Source organism: Coregonus lavaretus (genome assembly GCF_964263955.1).
Source record: "Coregonus lavaretus genome assembly, contig: HAP1_SCAFFOLD_1252, whole genome shotgun sequence".
Lineage (NCBI taxonomy): Eukaryota > Metazoa > Chordata > Actinopteri > Salmoniformes > Salmonidae > Coregonus > Coregonus lavaretus.
The window spans coordinates 8,432-26,430 of record NW_028157522.1 but is presented as its reverse complement, the minus strand read 5'-3'; the positions used below and the strand labels follow the sequence as shown (position 1 = coordinate 26,430).

Here is a 17,999-nt window from a genome sequence, read left to right as displayed (position 1 = left end):
GTATCTGCTGGAAGGACACCTGGTGGTACGAGAGGATGAGTGTGGCCAGCCAGCCTGTTGTGCCTCCCCCTCTCCCTCCCTCCCTCCCTCCATTTCTCTCTCTCCATCTGCAGGACTCTTAAGGCTCCTGTGCGGACTGTCTCGGCTCGTGCCCTCCCAAAGCTGGCTATGGTGATTTAAGACACGGTGTGTATGTGTGGATTTGTTTGTGGCCTCTGCCCCACTTCACTGTCCATCCGCCTGCCCTTGGCTCCCCTCCTGGGCAGCGACCACCCCCCCCCTCAGTATGTCTCTGAGTCTGAGTCGTTGAGTTCCTCATCCTTGTAGAAGCCTCCATCGTGGTCGCGGTGGCCGATGTTGTTGAAGCTGCAGTAGGAGCTGTGCTCGCTGCGCAGCACGGGCAGGCTGTCGAAGGTCACACTCTTGGAGGGGCTGGTGGTGTAGTGGTTAATGGCACTGAAGGACAGGCTGGGCGCCGGGTTGCAGGGGGACACGGGCATCATGGTGGCCAGGATCAGCGCCAGGCAGTCCGCCACGTCTTTGTTGGGGGCGCAGGCCAAGGCAGGCGTGTAACCTGAGGGGTTCAAACAGAACAGCAGAGGGTCACTTCAGGAGCATCACCGTTTACTATAACACTTTTGGTGAAAAACATGAAATAACAGCAGGCTAGGAGATACAAAGTTAAGACAATAACCAAGCAGTGGACTAGAGAGAAACAATTGTGGACACATTGAGAAGAGAAGTACAGAAGAAAACGGTGTTAGCGTTATGGATCTTACCATTCTCATCGACTGCGAGCACGCTAGCACCCTTCACTAGTAGCTCCTGAACCACCACCGTCAGACCATTTCTGGCTGCAACGTGTAACGGCCTGAGGAGAAAGTACCGTCAGATTAGCCAGCAGCAAATGAGGATACCTCCCAAATGCCAGACTATTCCCTATATAGTGCACTTCTTCTAATTCTTCTGGCCCAATTAATACAGCTGAACCATACGTACGTCTGTAAGGCTGCGTTAGTCGAGTTGATGAGGTTCCTGTCTGTAATCTTCTCCAATATCAACAAAGCACTGGTTTCATGCCCCTTTAAAAACCAGAGTCAAACATGTCAGACCAAAATTTCAACCAGAGAGAGCCAACTGTTCAGATGAACGTCATCTTCATGTGGGGATGCTCACCTTACTGCAGGCCAGATGAAGAGCAGTGTTCTTGACTGCATCCTGCAGGGTGAGCTCTGCTTTGGCACTGCTCACCAACAGCTCTGACACAGACAGAGAAACATAAAGAAACTCAATTAGGAAATGAAGCGACTTATTAAAATGTAAAACAGACATGTTGAACTTAAGCCGGCTGGGCGAGGCAAAGCGGAGGAGAGGGGGCTGCGTACCGACAGCGTTGGTTTGTCCGTTCTCAGCAGCCATCATGAGGGAGGTCTTCCCGGAGGCATCGGGGGAGTTGACCTGGGCGTTGTGGCCTAGCAGCAGCTGAAGACACTCCACGTGGTCCGTGAAAGCCGCCGCATGCAGGGGGGTCCTGGAGAGAGAGGAAACTTATTTCACGGATATCATGTAGGACTGTTATAAACAAGTTTGTTCAATTAACCCTGTTTATACCATAGAAATATAAAATCACTAATAGATGTATTAAAAGTAATCTACAATCCCTCATCCAACCCCAGAGGTCATTTTATTCCCAAGACAACATTATTCTCCAGAAGAAAAGGACTTTGTCATGTGCTGTAGTTACCGGTTCTTGGTGTCAGTGGCGTTGACAATGGCCGGCCCCAGAGTGTCAATCAGCATCTCTGCAGCCCCCTCGTTGTCATTGATCACAGCACAGTGGAGGGGGCTGAACGAGTTGCCCTCGGTGACATATGCTATGACAAAGTCCTGTTTCAGTGTAAGGTCCTCCACTGAGAGTCATAACCCCTAATTCTGTTGTAGTCTTGTTCATTCCCCCACATGGCTCCGTCCACACCAATCGAATGCTTTTCAAGCCACAAGAGGGAGTGAATGAGTGTACACTTCATGGAGGAGAGAACAGAGCTACAGTCCAGTTAGTCAGTACGTACCGTTGTATGTAGGGGTGTAACGATCCATCTACTACATCGATGTATCGATTTATATTCCTATGATCCAACTACATCGATCTGTGCTCGGTGAGTTGGCCTTTTGGACAACATATATCACTCTAACATCGTTTTAAAATGTAATAAATCGATTGTATCGATACTAGGAAATAACCCATTGGATTTAAGCACGTCAGACTTTATATGGATGTTTTTTCTTAGCACTTTTAATGATAAAGGCTTTAAACATTACTCGATTCAGTCTGCCTATCCGTGACGTCATCGCCCCACGCCAGCAGCAGCGCAAAGGCGCAAAGACAACAAAACATAGCATGGCGGACGACAGAGGAGAAGCCGACGAGCGAGAAATTATCAAGCCACCATTGCGGTCCTTACAAGAAACAGGAATCTAGGAAACTTCACCTGCACTGTCCAGTATCCAGGTATTTATTTCAGTCACACTGGTTGAATTTTTGGCTAAAAGGTTACTGAATCGATTTCAAGTCACTGAATCGTTTCGGATCGTATCGTTCTAAATGAACCAATATCGTCCTTGAATCGTATCGACAACCACGAATCGTGATACAAATCGAATAGTTACACCCCTAGTTGTATGGCCTGCCTAATTCAGGGACATGTTTACGGTGCTGAAGAGAGAAAATCAGAAAATATCTAGTGTTCCGTTAGTCCAGTACGTACCGTTGTAGCAGGCCCAGTGTAGTGGCGTGTAGCCCTGGTTGTCTGTGATGACGGGGAGGGTCTCCACTGACTGGGCGGCGTGTAGGAGTCCCCCCAGCACCCCGATGTGTCCGGATTCCGCCGCCAGGTGGACAGGGGTCCGCCCCTTACAGTCCCGAACCAGGAAGCTGGCGCTGTGCTGCAGCAGGGCCTCCACACACTCCTCATGACCCGTCAACGCCTGGGAGGAAGGGCAGGGAGACAAGAATGGATTTGAATAACTAATAATCAATGATATAATAATGAATCATCAATTATTACAAATGATGTCTGGAGGCAGGTCCCCCTACAGGGATGAATACACCACTACCCATGGACAACTACTTTTCTGAAGATAATATGTATATTTGAGCCTCCCCGTCTCTTTCTGTGTGTGAGCGTATACAGCCAGCTCTCCTCCTCACCCCTCTGTGTAGCGCTGTTCTGCCCCACTTGTCTTTGGCTTCTACGCTGGCTCCCTTGTTGAGCAGTGAGTACAAACAGTCTGTGTGTCCGCTCAGCACCGACAGCATCAGAGGGGTTCTGATACACAAGACAACAAGGTCATATTACAAACTGGTAATAACCAGGTTGAGTCCCAAATGGCAACCTATTCCCTATATGGTACACTAATTTTGACCTGAGCCCATAGGGTTCTGGTTTAAAGTAGTGCACCAAGTAGGGCATAGGGTGCCATTTGGGACGTAGACCTAGTGTCAAAATCTCTTTATTTCAGGAATTGTATCCAAAGCCCAATTGACTTACTGTCCATTCCCGTCTTGAACGTCCACTGCACTCTGGAGGTCAGCATTTCCAATCAGCAAACGCAAACACTCCGAATCACCGTTGGTAGCTAGAGGAGGATAAACAGAGAGGATATAAGAATGTGAGATGAATGACCGTTGGTAGCTAGAGGAGGATAAACAGAGAGGATATAAGAATGTGAGATGATTGACCGTTGGTAGCTAGAGGAGGCTAAACAGAGAGGATATGAGCTGATTGCTGGACGACTATTACCTTCACATGAACAGACAGATTTCTATAACAGTGGTATTGGTAGATGACATCCTCAGGATGTTAACACAGCAGATAATAAAACATTTTGGGGCTGAGGCCCTCGAAGCCTGTCACCTGCTAGCTGTGTACCTGGCTCTGGATAGAAGTTCCCCTGTGCACTGATCTAGGATCAGCTTACCCTCCCCAGATCCTCAGCAATAATGACAAAAAATGACCTTAGATCAGTGTGTAGAGGGCATTTTCACACTATGCTATATAATATCCCTAGAGTGGACATTGGCGTCCTAGCAACATGACCAAACAAATGTCCATCTTGGTAAGGAAAACTTTTGAATTACAGAATCTCTAGGTCTTACGTGATATCCTATGCGTACCTGCAGCGTGGATGGGGGTCCTCTTCAGGGTGAAGTCTTTAACCAGGATGGAGGCTCCCTGGTTGATGAGGACGTCAACACACTCCACATGGCCTTTAAAGGCAGCCAGGTCCAGAGGGGTGCGCCCCTGGCTGTTCCTCACGTCTAGATCCAGCAGAGACTGAACCAGGACCTCCATAGCATGGTGGTGGCCGTGGTACGCCTGAATGGAAACAAACACACAGTCTGAAGCAAAGTCCAGTGGTATGCCTGAACAGATATACACTCCTAATATAATCAATGTCCTATAGTAGACCAGTGGTATGCCAGAACAGATATACACTCCTAATATAATCAATGTCCTATAGTAGACCAGTGGTATGCCTGAACAGATATACACTCCTAATATAATCAATGTCCTATAGTAGACCAGTGGTATGCCTGAACAGATATACACTCCTAATATAATCAATGTCCTATAGTAGACCAGTGGTATGCCTGAACAGATATACACTCCTAATATAATCAATGTCCTATAGTAGACCAGTGGTATGCCTGAACAGAAATACACTCTTAATATAATCAATGTCCTATAGTAGACCAGTGGTATGCCTGAACAGAAACAGTCCTAGACCTCTAAAGTAGACCAGTGGTATGCCTGAACAGATATACACTCTTAATATAATCAATGTCCTATAGTAGACCAGTGGTATGCCTGAACAGATATACACTCTTAATATAATCAATGTCCTATAGTAGACCAGTGGTATGCCTGAACAGATATACACTCTTAATATAATCAATGTCCTATAGTAGACCAGTGGTATGCCTGAACAGATATACACTCCTAATATAATCAATGTCCTATAGTAGACCAGTGGTATGCCTGAACAGATATACACTCTTAATATAATCAATGTCCTATAGTAGACCAGTGGTATGCCTGAACAGAAACAGTCCTAGACCTCTAAAGTAGACCAGTGTCTCTCAAATCGGGTGCCCATTTTTTCTCCCGCCCAGCATCAACATCGAAGGTCCCTGCCAAGCGTGAGATTTAGAAACAAACACACTACTACTCCTCTGTTGGAGGTTGATTAACTCAAATGGCAAAATAAGGAAATCATCCTCATCATCACCGTGTCAAAATATGCATGTATTTTACACTAATCAGGAACAGATAGGAACATGGTGTGTGAGTGTCTGGACAATCAACTTTTCGTGGAAAAACAACACAATGCCTGCATCCCAGATAGCACCCTATTTCCCATGTAGTGCAGTACTTTTGATCTGGGCCCATAAGGTTCTGGTCAAAAGTAGTGCACTAAATAGGGAAGAGGGTGCCATTTGTCATGTGGCGAGACCCCTACAGGAGCAGGTAGGCTTTACTCACAGCTAAGTGTAGGGGGCTGATGGGAGCTCTGACATCAGAGTCGTTCAGGATGTCTGTCCCTGAGGTTTCCATTAGCTGGGGAAAGACAAGGACGGGCCAGTTTAGACTTGTAACATGTTTACTTTGAAGGTTAGTCTAGTAGCATGTTTCATGTTGTAAATCTCAGTGACCAGCCCCTGCAGACATACTGGGGTGTTGCATTCGTATCTTAAACAAGCTAGTGTGAGGAAAAGTAACCAACTGGTACTTACCACATCTAAAGGTGTTTCACTTGCAATCTGGAAAAAGAACATCAAGAGTGACGATGCGGCCACGACAAACATGCAACCACACCTTAAAACCTACTGAATATCAACGTCTGTCCCAAATGGCACCCTATTCCCTATATAGTGCATTACGTTTGACCAGAGCCCTATGGGCCCTACATCCATTTGTGACGCAGACAAAATGGTCTGTGAATGCAGGGCGTCTAGTCCCCTGTGGTTCTGACTCACCAGCTCCAGACAGAGGCGGTGTCCGTACGCAGACGCGTAATGGACTGCGTTGTAGCCCTGATTGTCCCTGATCCCTGGGTTAGCGTCGTTTCGCAGCAAATATTCCAGACACCTAGAGGTCAGAGGTCAAGAGTTCACTAATCATTATACCAACATCAAGACAGACAGATAAGCAAGCAGAGACACTTTCCCAAAGGAGACGTGGCCAAGCTTTCACACTGCAGATTTAACACTAGTATGTATTCAAACACGGCCAACAACATACTCTAGACTACAGTGAAATGTGAAAAGTCATGGCACCACAACATACTCTCCAGACTACAGTGAAATGTGAAAGGTCATGGCACCACAACATACTCTAGACTACAGTGAAATGTGAAAGGTCATGGCACCACAACATACTCTCCAGACTACAGTGAAATGTGAAAGGTCATGGCACCACAACATACTCTCCAGACTACAGTGAAATGTGAAAGGTCATGGCACCACAACATACTCTCCAGACTACAGTGAAATGTGAAAGGTCATGGCACCACAACATACTCTCCAGACTACAGTGAAATGTGAAAGGTCATGGCACCACAACATACTCTCCAGACTACAGTGAACTGTGAAAGGTCATGGCACCACAACATACTCTCCAGACTACAGTGAAATGTGAAAGGTCATGGCACCACAACATACTCTCCAGACTACAGTGAAATGTGAAAGGTCATGGCACCACAACATACTCTCCAGACTACAGTGAAATGTGAAAGGTCATGGCACCACAACATACTCTCCAGACTACAGTGAAATGTGAAAGGTCATGGCACCACAACATACTCTCCAGACTACAGTGAACTGTGAAAGGTCATGGCACCACAACATACTCTCCAGACTACAGTGAACTGTGAAAGGTCATGGCACCACAACATACTCTCCAGACTACAGTGAAATGTGAAAGGTCATGGCACCACAACATACTCTCCAGACTACAGTGAAATGTGAAAGGTCATGGCACCACAACATACTCTCCAGACTACAGTGAAATGTGAAAGGTCATGGCACCACAACATACTCTCCAGACTACAGTGAAATGTGAAAGGTCATGGCACCACAACATACTCTCCAGACTACAGTGAAATGTGAAAGGTCATGGCACCACAACATACTCTCCAGACTACAGTGAAATGTGAAAGGTCATGGCACCACAACATACTCTCCAGACTACAGTGAAATGTGAAAGGTCATGGCACCACAACATACTCTCCAGACTACAGTGAAATGTGAAAGGTCATGGCACCACAACATACTCTCCAGACTACAGTGAAATGTGAAAGGTCATGGCACCACAACATACTCTCCAGACTACAGTGAAATGTGAAAGGTCATGGCACCACAACATACTCTCCAGACTACAGTGAAATGTGAAAGGTCATGGCACCACAACATACTCTCCAGACTACAGTGAAATGTGAAAGGTCATGGCACCACAACATACTCTCCAGACTACAGTGAAATGTGAAAGGTCATGGCACCACAACATACTCTCCAGACTACAGTGAAATGTGAAAGGTCATGGCACCACAACATACTCTCCAGACTACAGTGAAATGTGAAAGGTCATACTCATGTGGAAGCACAAATACTCTCCATACTACATGTGGACCACAACATAACTCTCCAGACTACAGTGAAATGTGAAAGGTCATGTGGCACCACAACATACCTCCAGACGTAATACAGTGAAATGTGAAAGGTCATTGCACCAACATACTCTCCAGACTACAGTGAAATGTAAAGGTGAAAGGTCATGGCACCACAACATACTCTCCAGACTACAGTGAAATGTGAAAGGTCATGGCACCACAACATACTCTCCAGACTACAGTGAAATGTGAAAGGTCATGGCACCACAACATACTCTCCAGACTACAGTGAAATGTGAAAGGTCATGGCACCACAACACACACAACAGTAAGAGAGGTGTGAGACGTACTTTCCGTCTGTGTCGGAGGCAGCAGCGTAGTGGAGCGGGGTGCAACCCCTTTTATCCAGATCGTTCACACTGGCCCCAGACCCCACCAAGGCAAACAGACACTGGTAGTTACAATTGGCTGCCGCATAATGCAGAGGACTCCTAGAAGAACGCACAGAAACCATTCAACATCAACAACAGAAACAGCTTATTGGAGCTGTAAAACATTTACATTTACGTCATTTAGCAGACACTCTTATCCAGTGCGACTTACAGGAGCAATTAGGGTTAAGTGCCTTGCTGCAGTGCACATAGACACATTTTTCACCTAGTCAGCTAGGGGATTTGAACCAGCAACCTTTCGGTTACTGACCCAACGCTCTTAACCGCTAGGCTACCTGCCGCCCAATCTTTCCCATAATAATTCCTATATGCCCCTATACTATATTCCCCATTATCATAAAGATCACATATGAAAGTTATTTGATGCCACAGACAGACCTTCCGAAGCTGTCCTTTCTGTTGAAGTCTGCCCCTGTGTTGAGCAGCAGATTCAGACAGTCCAGGTTCCTGGTAACAAGATATCAAGTTCAGAAAGGCCCTTTCACATCTGAGCTATCAGGTGGATGGTAACAATGAGAACCTTAAAGAAAAGAGAAACCCGTACACTGCTCTTGCTAGTATCACTGTTTTTATAATGCTAATAAAAGCAATAATAAAAAGTGATACTAGCAAGAGCAGTTTGCAGGTTTCTCTTCTCTTTCAAGAAGATATAAAGACAATTTAGACCAGAGCGCAAGTCAATACCACCATGGCATGGAACCACATTATACAGAAATGATACCGCACTAATGATCTATACGATTTTTTAATACTGCTAAACAATGTGAAATGTAAGAGTGTGAATATGTGTTTGTTCTTTCTGGTGGCTTTCCAGTTCATGAACTAAATATTCCTTGGTGTAAAGCCTGGACCAGTCCACTCACCCAACAGCTGCTGCAGCATGTAAACAGGTCCTTCCAAAGTCGTCAGGGGTGTCTATATCAAAGCCTGATGAGAGGAGCTTCCGACAGCAGTCAGAGAACCCACTGAGAGCAGCCAGGTGGAGGCGGAACATCCCATGGACGCCTCGCCTACAACACATTTTTACATTTTAGACTTTAAGCAGACACTCTTATCCAGAGTGACTTACAGTTGATTCAGCTAAGATTGGAAACAGCACCACATCACAGTCCTCATTAAACCCCACAGCAGATCAACACATCAGCATGCTGCAATGCCCTGTCTATCAACCCCCCACACACCACAATGTGTTGAGCATAGTCTCCAAGCGGGAATTCGGTCAATGACAGAATTGCAGATGCATGTTGCATTTTTGCTGGAAACTGTGTGTGTTCTCACTTGGCTGTGTCAGCTCCGTTCGTGATGAGTGTATTGATGAGTAACTCGTGGCCGTAGCGAGCAGAGATGTGCAGAGGTGTGTTTCCATTATTTTCTTCACAGTCGATCTCAGCACCTACAGAACACACACACACACACAGACACACACACAGACACACACACACGTCAACCACTTGACCCTAGAGGCCTCATGAAGCTTCATGTTCAACCACATTGCAAGTAACATTGCTCTGTGCCAGTGAATCATGGTTTGAAGACAAAAGACAATGCTGAAGAGCCTACTGGTTCATATATATTCAGTTGAGAGCATTCACAGCGACTCACCATTCTGGATGATGGCTTGAGATCTGGAGAAGCGTCCGTGGATGGCCGTCATGTGGAGGGGGGTCTTTCCATCTTTACTCTGCAGATAGAAAGACAAAGATGGTTCACACGGCAGTCTGTGCTGCTGACCACAGGCAAAATCAAACACGTATTGGAGGAGTGCTTGATTGCATTTAGTTTGCATTGTTAGGCCTATTCCATTGGTATTTGAATGTAGACCAGGGCCAAATACTAAGCCATGTGCTGCGTCAGTGTGTAAGTCCCAAATGGCAACCTATTTATAAGTACACTACTTTTTGAACCAAAGTAGTGTACTTATAAAGGGAACAGGGTGACATTTGGGACACAGGCAGTGTCATCACGGCTCCTTGCTCTATGGGCCCCTGGTCAAAAGTAGTGCACTACATAGGGAATAGGGTGTTATTTAGTTCAGACACAGTGTTGGTCATCCGGTCTCCTCACCTTGATGTTGACGAGGGCCCCGTTGCCCACCAGCAGCTCCAGGCAGAGCGCCCCATGGCGCGAGGCGGCCGTGAAGTGGAGTGGGGCGAAACCCTTCTCGTACACCTGGTTCACGTTGGCGCCGCACTCGATCAGCTCATTCACCACCACATCCTGCCCGTTGTAGCATGCCACGTGGAGGGGGGTGTTACCGAACCCATTGGGCTAATTTATCTGGAGGGAGCAAGGGAGGGAAAAGAGTGGAGAGAGAGAGAGAGGGGGGGGGGGGGGGGGGGAGAGAGAACAAAACAATACATTCCTGATCAGGTCACTTGGTTCTGAAAACCCCCTGGTCCAACCTCTCTCTTCATTACTTGGTTATGAAAACCCCCTGGTCCAACCTCTCTCTCATCATTACTTGGTTCTGAAAACCCCCTGGTCCAACCTCTCTCTCTTCATTACTTGGTTATGAAAACCCCCTGGTCCAACCTCTCTCTCTTCATTACTTGGTTATGAAAACCCCCTGGTCCAACCTCTCTCTCTTCATTACTTGGTTATGAAAACCCCCTGGTCCAACCTCTCTCTCTTCATTACCTGGTTATGAAAACCCCCTGGTCCAACCTCTCTCTCTTCATTACTTGGTTATGAAAACCCCCTGGTCCAACCTCTCTCTCTTCATTACTTGGTTCTGAAAACCCCCTGGTCCAACCTCTCTCTCGTCATTACTTGGTTCTGAAAACCCCCTGGTCCAACCTCTCTCTCTTCATTACTTGGTTCTGAAAACCCCCTGGTCCAACCTCTCTCTCTTCATTACTTGGTTATGAAAACCCCCTGGTCCAACCTCTCTCTCTTCATTACTTGGTTATGAAAACCCCCTGGTCCAACCTCTCTCTCTTCATTACTTGGTTATGAAAACCCCCTGGTCCAACCTCTCTCTCTTCATTACCTGGTTATGAAAACCCCCTGGTCCAACCTCTCTCTCTTCATTACTTGGTTATGAAAACCCCCTGGTCCAACCTCTCTCTCTTCATTACTTGGTTATGAAAACCCCCTGGTCCAAATCACTGGCTCTAACCTCTCTCTCTTCATTACTATTATGAAAACCCCCTACACATTTGAATGCGTGTTGACTCACATCCACACCAAGGTCCAGCAGGTACTTGACCACACTGATCATTCCACTGGAGGCTGCAGAGTGGAGAGGGGTGTAGGCCTTCTTGTCTTTACAGGACACCTCTGATCCATGAGAGGCCAGCAGTTTCACCACCTCAATGTGCCCTATGGTAGAGAGAGAGGGGGAGGGATAGAGAGAGAGAGAGAGAGAGAGAGAGAGAGAGAGAGAGAGAGAGAGAGAGAGAGAGAGAGAGAGAGAGAGAGAGAGATACAAACACAGAGAGATAGGCAGAGAGAGGGAGAGATAGATTAGTTTACAGTGGTACACAGCACCATAAGCAACACCTACATCATGTTAGTACAACTGAAAACATCTAATCAACCTACTTAGTACATGATTCTGACATAATAACACACTAGACGTGGCTCATACAGCTGAGCTGTGAGACTAACACACAGTCCATTCATTCATTCATTCATTGGTATAAAGGACATTAGTCAGAATGTAAATGATGTGGTAAACTCATCACCCATGTAAGCAGCCCAGTGGATTGCTCGGCGATCCTTCTTGTCAAAGGCATTAATGTTGGCTCCTCTGGAGAGAAGCAGCCTCACCATCTAACAGGGAGAGGAGAGAGAAACAAAACACAGGTTGAGGAAAACTAAACAGCAAAATCCGCTAAATCTGGCTTCAAAGCCTTCCCTTTAAAATTATATATTTTGTATTCACAATTAATGAAAGATAACATGTAAAGACATGGTACATTTCTCCCCTTTTAGTCCCCCTTTGACCTCCCCCTCCCCCCAGAATGCCTCCAAACACATTTAAAAAGAAAGGGAAAGTAATTGAGTTACATGTCAGAAAACAAAACAAAAGTATACAACAACGTTACTTCAAGCAAAAATGTAATAGCCTAACAATTTCAGGTGATTAAGTGATTTTATAGGCCTATATAGCAGTAATCTCAAGGTGGGGCCAAGAGTACTAATCTGGAGGAAGTGTTTGGAGCTGTTCAAAATAGGATATCATCGGGTCCCAGGAGGAATAAAATGAGTTGGTTGACCCTCGAATGGTAACTTCATTTTTTCTCATTTTAGGAACAGCTTCAGATCTTTGAGCCAAAGAGAGGCTAAGGGAGGATTGATAGATTTCCAATCCAATAAAATCCTTCTGCGGGCTAACAGGGAGGCAAAGGCAATGGCATCTAGCTGTCTATTGGTCAGAGAAGGATAGTTGTTTGGTACTCCAAAAATAGCAATTTCTGCACTAGGCTGCAACTTTATATCAAATGCTTCAGAAAGGGTTTTAAATAGTGGACAACTAATCTGCCAGACGGGGACAGAACCAGAACATTTGATTAGTCCCATTATCACTGAGTACTGTGGATGATGGTACATCAAAAGACAGAGGTGGGATACCCTGGTCAGGTGGAACAAACAGCCTACCACTCCCAGTGCTTGCAAACTCAGGACTAGCAAACACTCTACTCCCAGGAGCTGACTGTACAATTGGTGTAAATGGAAGGACACCCCTCCCTCTACCCACACTAAAATCCCCAGCATAACATGTCTTATGGATTTGAGAATCTTCCATGGCTCAACAGAGCACTAAAATACAATGTAATTTAGTGCATTCAAATACCCCAAAAAATAAATGCAAAAAACAAATTCATCCAAAACATACAAATAAGCACGAATACCTGTATCTAATGAATATGCTACATTCACTTTCACTGTTTACAGTATATATTCACTTACAGTAAGCCATCAACAAATTCACATGCGCATGTCGTGCACCTCATCCACATGCACAGCTCCGGCGGTCGGCTTGAGCTGACCAGTCGGCAGGTCACGTAATTAGGACACTGCCACAACTGGAATTCTGATGGTTGGATCATTTTTATTCGACCTGCACACGAAGAGACAACACACAATATGTTAGCTCTTGGTGCAGCCACAGCTCTCGGGCACCTTGCTAGTTGAAGGTCAGGCAAAAGAGAACAGGTGCTGCATGCACACATTCAGTGCCTAACAACACACTATACAATACAAGTAAAATGATATACAACATAATTCTGACAAAATAAAAGACATAACTGCACACCACGAGACAACACACAATAGTTTAGCCCTTGGTGCAGCCACAGCTCTCGGGCACCTGCGTGAGCACATAGACACTCACTCAAACACTGCCCCAAATACTCCCGAGTTACAATAGGTACCCTAATTAGCGAGCTCGGTGAAAGTTGTTAACATACATCTTTATATTGTCCACATTGTAACAAAACCTGTAGTTGCGTAACAGCACTTTGTGTAACTTTACCACAGTTTTATATTGACAGATTACGGCGCCAAGGACAACATACCTTGCTAGCTGAAGGTCAGGCAAAAGAGAACAATAAGAGGGTACATAAATACAGATAACCCGCGATGGACAAAACCAAAATATACACAACTTTTACAATTAGGTGTATTTGCAATATAGATACATAAAAATGTTTGTACACCAAAAAATAACATTAGCTATCCAGCTGTAATTAAATAAAGAAACCGTATTGAATTATTATTATTATTATTAACTTATTAACATCCCCTCTTGACCTGGCCTACTTGAACTGTCCTTGTGTGCAATTTGGTGCATAATCTAGGGGAACAACATCACACTACTACACATATAATTCAAGTCATACCTTTATTGTCATTCATGCTCTTATTTTTAACCTAGTAGTTTTGCAAAAGTGTAACCTGCGTCAATTCTAGGAAATATTGGAATAACGTGCTTAAGAGGAGCCCTGACACGCACAACAGGATAACACAACTACCACATTTTCAATTGACAATCATTGATTTAAATGGATGTGGTCAATAGATTTGTATAGGCATATCTACTAATTTAATTTAACTTGTAAACCAAGGTTGGATTAGTAGGTCTATGCAACTTGCACCTGGATAACCGCGTCATGAATCGGAACGGGCTCCAACGTCCTCATATACACATTATGACAAAATAAAGATCTTAATATTTCACGAAATAAAGACATAGAAGAAAACAGGTTCTAGAAACTCAATTTCTCCATGGCAATAGAATGTAAACATGTAAATTGCGCCAAACATATCCAAATATCGCCTACAACTCAATTCTCAGCGCAGCATATTGGACGACTCCACAGGCATTGATCATTCGCGACTTTAAATCATTCCTGTTATCTCTAAAGCATCCCGTATATTTATAGCGCTGCATTTCGTCCCCCTCTGACCATGGATAGGGTTGGGAGCATTCCTGAGTTCACTTATGGTCCCACTAAGGTAATCTTAGGAGATATTCCTTTTGGCATACTGTAAATGCCTGTGCATAATGTACCTAATAAAGCATAATTATTTTAATTATCTTCAAAGGAATTCTGTAGAAGCAGCCTTTATTTGCAGACTCTGCAGGCCTGCTGGGAGGAAGCATATTATAATAAACAGGTAAGATTCATCCCACAAAAACAGTAACCACAGAAAAAAAGAGATAGATTTAATCCCAAAACAAGAGTTTTATTTCAAGACAGTTTAGAGAAGATGGTCATAAGAGTTTTTAATATCACTTGCAAATTGTGAGACATGAGCAGTTGTGAAATGTTGCGGGAGGCCTTTCTGAAAGCACATTATATGGTCTTTAGTGGCACGGTCTCACACCTTACCTCATCTTGCAGAAGAAGTTCATGGTCCACTATCTGCTGCTCCAGAGTCGAGGCCAGGTCTCGCCCCATGTCACCATGGAGCACATGAGCGACTGGCTGGTGTCTCAGGGCAAAAAATCCCTTAGGGAGAGGTGAGTACCACGTCAGCTCTCACCTTCACTGCCATTCTCTGTCACCAGCAGCACTCCAGGAGGTGTGGATAAAATAAACAACAGATAAATAGGAAGCCAAGAAAGTTGAAATGCTTTGTGTTTTATTTGAAGGGTGTGGAAGGAAACCCTGGAGGAGGGGAACGAACTCGCTCGGCTGGTAAGAGAATGAGAGTTAGAGACTTAGACTATCAGTCAGTGAGCTCCTTTCTCGCCTTTCAACAACTAGTCAGTACAGCAGAATATATCTGTTGTGAAATTACACTAATGGGACTTCCTGTTTCTTACGGCAGACCTGGGAAGTAAACACCTGCCTAAAAATGATTGACATGGAGCACAAGGCTGTCTGCAAGCTTCGCCGCTCTATGCACACCACCTCTCCAGCTGGCGCTGACATGTGAGTTCCATGTACTGCCCTGCATACAGCTTGCTCCATTCATCTACACATCTGGAGCTATGCAGAAAATAACTAGGGCAGTTTTCTCTGTGTGAACATTGCACATCGTTTAGCTTTCTCTGCTGCTTTTTGTTGATTTCAGCGACCCCAAGGTCCACATCATCGTGGAGAGAGCTGTGAGGAGCATTCTGGACAAGCTGTCCAATAAGCCCTGTAGCAACCTGCTCAGCCCATCCCAGGTGGTGGTGGAGCTGGTGCCCAGGATCCTCCTGGCCCTGTGGCTTCAGCCAGAGGAAGGCCATTCAGATCACCCCATCCTCCTAAGCGGGATGGCTGTGAGTATGGTGGTGGCCGTAGGGGAGAAGCTCTCCAACACGTTGAAGGCCTCTTCTCCTCACACCCCTTTCTCCCGGGCTGCTGCTTTTGACTCTGTGAGGTCGATCCTCGGGAGAATCAGCCAGTCCTTCTCCCTGGATGACCTCAAGACCCCTTTTTTTATGAGCTCTGTCTGTGCCTTTGTGGCGGACGAGGTGAAAAGCTACTTCCAGCCTACTGCAGACACCCTGCGAGTTCCCCCTGTCCTAGTGGTGGCCTTCTCCGCCACACTACCAGCTGATATCCAAGCAGGTGAGTAGCACTCATAGAAAGCACTCTGACAGATGCCTTTTGTCATGACATCCTGGTGCCTTGTAGTAGTAGAGCCAATCAGGATTTTAATTGTCACCGCTAACACAGATGCAGACCAGGCTTCTTCCCACCTGGAGGTTGTGGAAATCCCCCATAACACAGAGGCAGACCCAATTTCTTCCCACCCGGAGGTTGTGGACATCACCCCTAACACAGAGAAAGACCCGGCTTCTGCCCACCTGGAGGTTGAGGGATTCACCCCTAACACAGAGTTTGACCCAGCTTCTCCCCACCTAGATGTTGTTGACATCACCCGTATCAGAGAGGAAGACCCGGCTTCTTCCCACATAGTGGTTTTGGACATCACCCCTAACACAGAGGCACACCTGGCTTCTTCCCACCTGGAGGTTGCTGACAAAACCCGTAGCACAGAGGCAGACCCGGTATCTTACCACCTGGAAGTTGAGGACATCACCCCTAACACAGAGGCACACCTGGCTTCTTCCCATCAGGAGCTTGTGGACATCACCCCAAACACAGAGGCAGACCCGGCTTCTTCCCACCTAGAGATTGCGGTCATCAACCCTAACAAAGAGGCAGACCTGGCTTCTTCCCACCTGGAGGTTGTGAACGTCACCCCTAACACAGAGGCTGAGACGGCTTCTACCCACCTGAAGTTTGTGGACATCACCCCTAACACAGAGTCAGACCCTGCTTCTTCCCACCGTATGGTTGTTGACATCAACCATAACTCAGAGGCAGACCCAGCATCTTCCCACCTGGAGGTTGTGGACATCACCCCTAACACAGAGGCAGACCCGACTTCTTTTCACCTGGAGGTTGTGGACATCACCCCTAACAAAGAGGCACACCTTGCTTCTTCCCACCTGGAGGTTGTGGACATCACCCCTAACAAAGAGGCACACCTGGCTTCTTCCCACAAGGAGGTTGTGGACATCACCCCTAACACAGAGGCTGAGACTGCTTCTACCCACCTGAAGTTTGTGGTCATCACCCCTAACACAGAGTTAGACCCGGCTTCTTCCTATCAGGAGGTTGTGGAAACTACCCCTAACACAGAGACAGACCCGGCTTCTTCCCACCTGGAGCTTGTGGACATCACCCCAAACACAGAGGCAGACCCGGCTTCTTCCCACCTAGAGATTGCGGACATCACCCCTAACACAGATGCAGACCCGGCTTCTTCCCACCTACAGGTTGTGGACATCACCCCAAACACAGAGGCAGATCCTGCTTCTTCCAGCCTGGAGCTTGTGGACCTCACCCCTAACACAGATGCATACCCTGCTTCTTCACTCTTGGAGGTTGAGGACGTCACACCTGAAGAAAAGCCTCTCTTGGTGGCCGTCTACGCCACTCTGCCATCTGACATCCAAGCAGGTGAGTAAGACTTATCGAAAGCACTCTGACAGGTGCTGTTCATCATGATAACATGTAAAGTGTTGGTCCCATGTTTCATGAGCTGAAATAAAAGATCCCATTCAACTGGCCAGTGTTTAGAACCTACGGTTTGCATTTATTTACATTCTGTCCCGCTTTTGTCCCTTTCCAGAGGATGTTGCTGTGGTCACCCTGGACGTCACCCCACACGTCACCAAGGACGTGACCCTGGATGTTCCATGCAGGGCGAGGAAAGGGGCAGTCCAGCGTTTTTTTTGCAGGCTTTGGAGGGCAGTGTGCTGCTGCGCTTGCCACAAGGAAGAGGAGGAACAATATTAATTATTCATTAGACCAGAAACAGGATTGAACCATATACCATTAAATTCTTTGCATTATAGTTGCCTTCAATTCTGATTTTCTTCTGTTTAATTCTTAATTAATTTCAGAACATTTCTCTAAACTTTGT

The 17,999-nt window shown here is 46.0% G+C and overlaps 1 protein-coding gene and 2 long non-coding RNA genes across 3 annotated transcripts; 1 reads left to right on the top strand and 2 right to left on the bottom strand.

The window, feature by feature from the left end:
* Positions 1–497: 497 nt before the first annotated feature.
* On the bottom strand, positions 498–1,023 carry LOC311125329. The gene is made up of 3 exons (XR_014612864.1): positions 1,000–1,023; positions 780–871; positions 498–574 (listed from the first exon to the last, which is right to left on the bottom strand). It is a non-coding gene; the product is annotated as an uncharacterized lncRNA (long non-coding RNA).
* Positions 1,024–2,727: 1,704 nt separating this feature from the next.
* On the bottom strand, positions 2,728–9,790 carry LOC311125328 (serine/threonine-protein phosphatase 6 regulatory ankyrin repeat subunit A-like; the record flags this gene model as incomplete). The annotated part of the gene is made up of 7 exons (XM_084199376.1): positions 9,723–9,790; positions 9,399–9,513; positions 8,984–9,130; positions 4,175–4,305; positions 3,549–3,636; positions 3,209–3,326; positions 2,728–2,985 (listed from the first exon to the last, which is right to left on the bottom strand). Exons 1-7 carry the CDS (start codon positions 9,772–9,774, stop codon positions 2,728–2,730), a joined length of 909 nt encoding a protein of 302 aa, XP_084055502.1. The 5' UTR covers positions 9,775–9,790.
* Positions 9,791–15,233: 5,443 nt separating this feature from the next.
* LOC311125326 lies at positions 15,234–15,689 on the top strand. Its single transcript, XR_014612863.1, has 3 exons — positions 15,234–15,268; positions 15,402–15,505; positions 15,648–15,689. It is a non-coding gene; the product is annotated as an uncharacterized lncRNA (long non-coding RNA).
* The last annotated feature ends 2,310 nt before the right edge of the window (positions 15,690–17,999 follow it).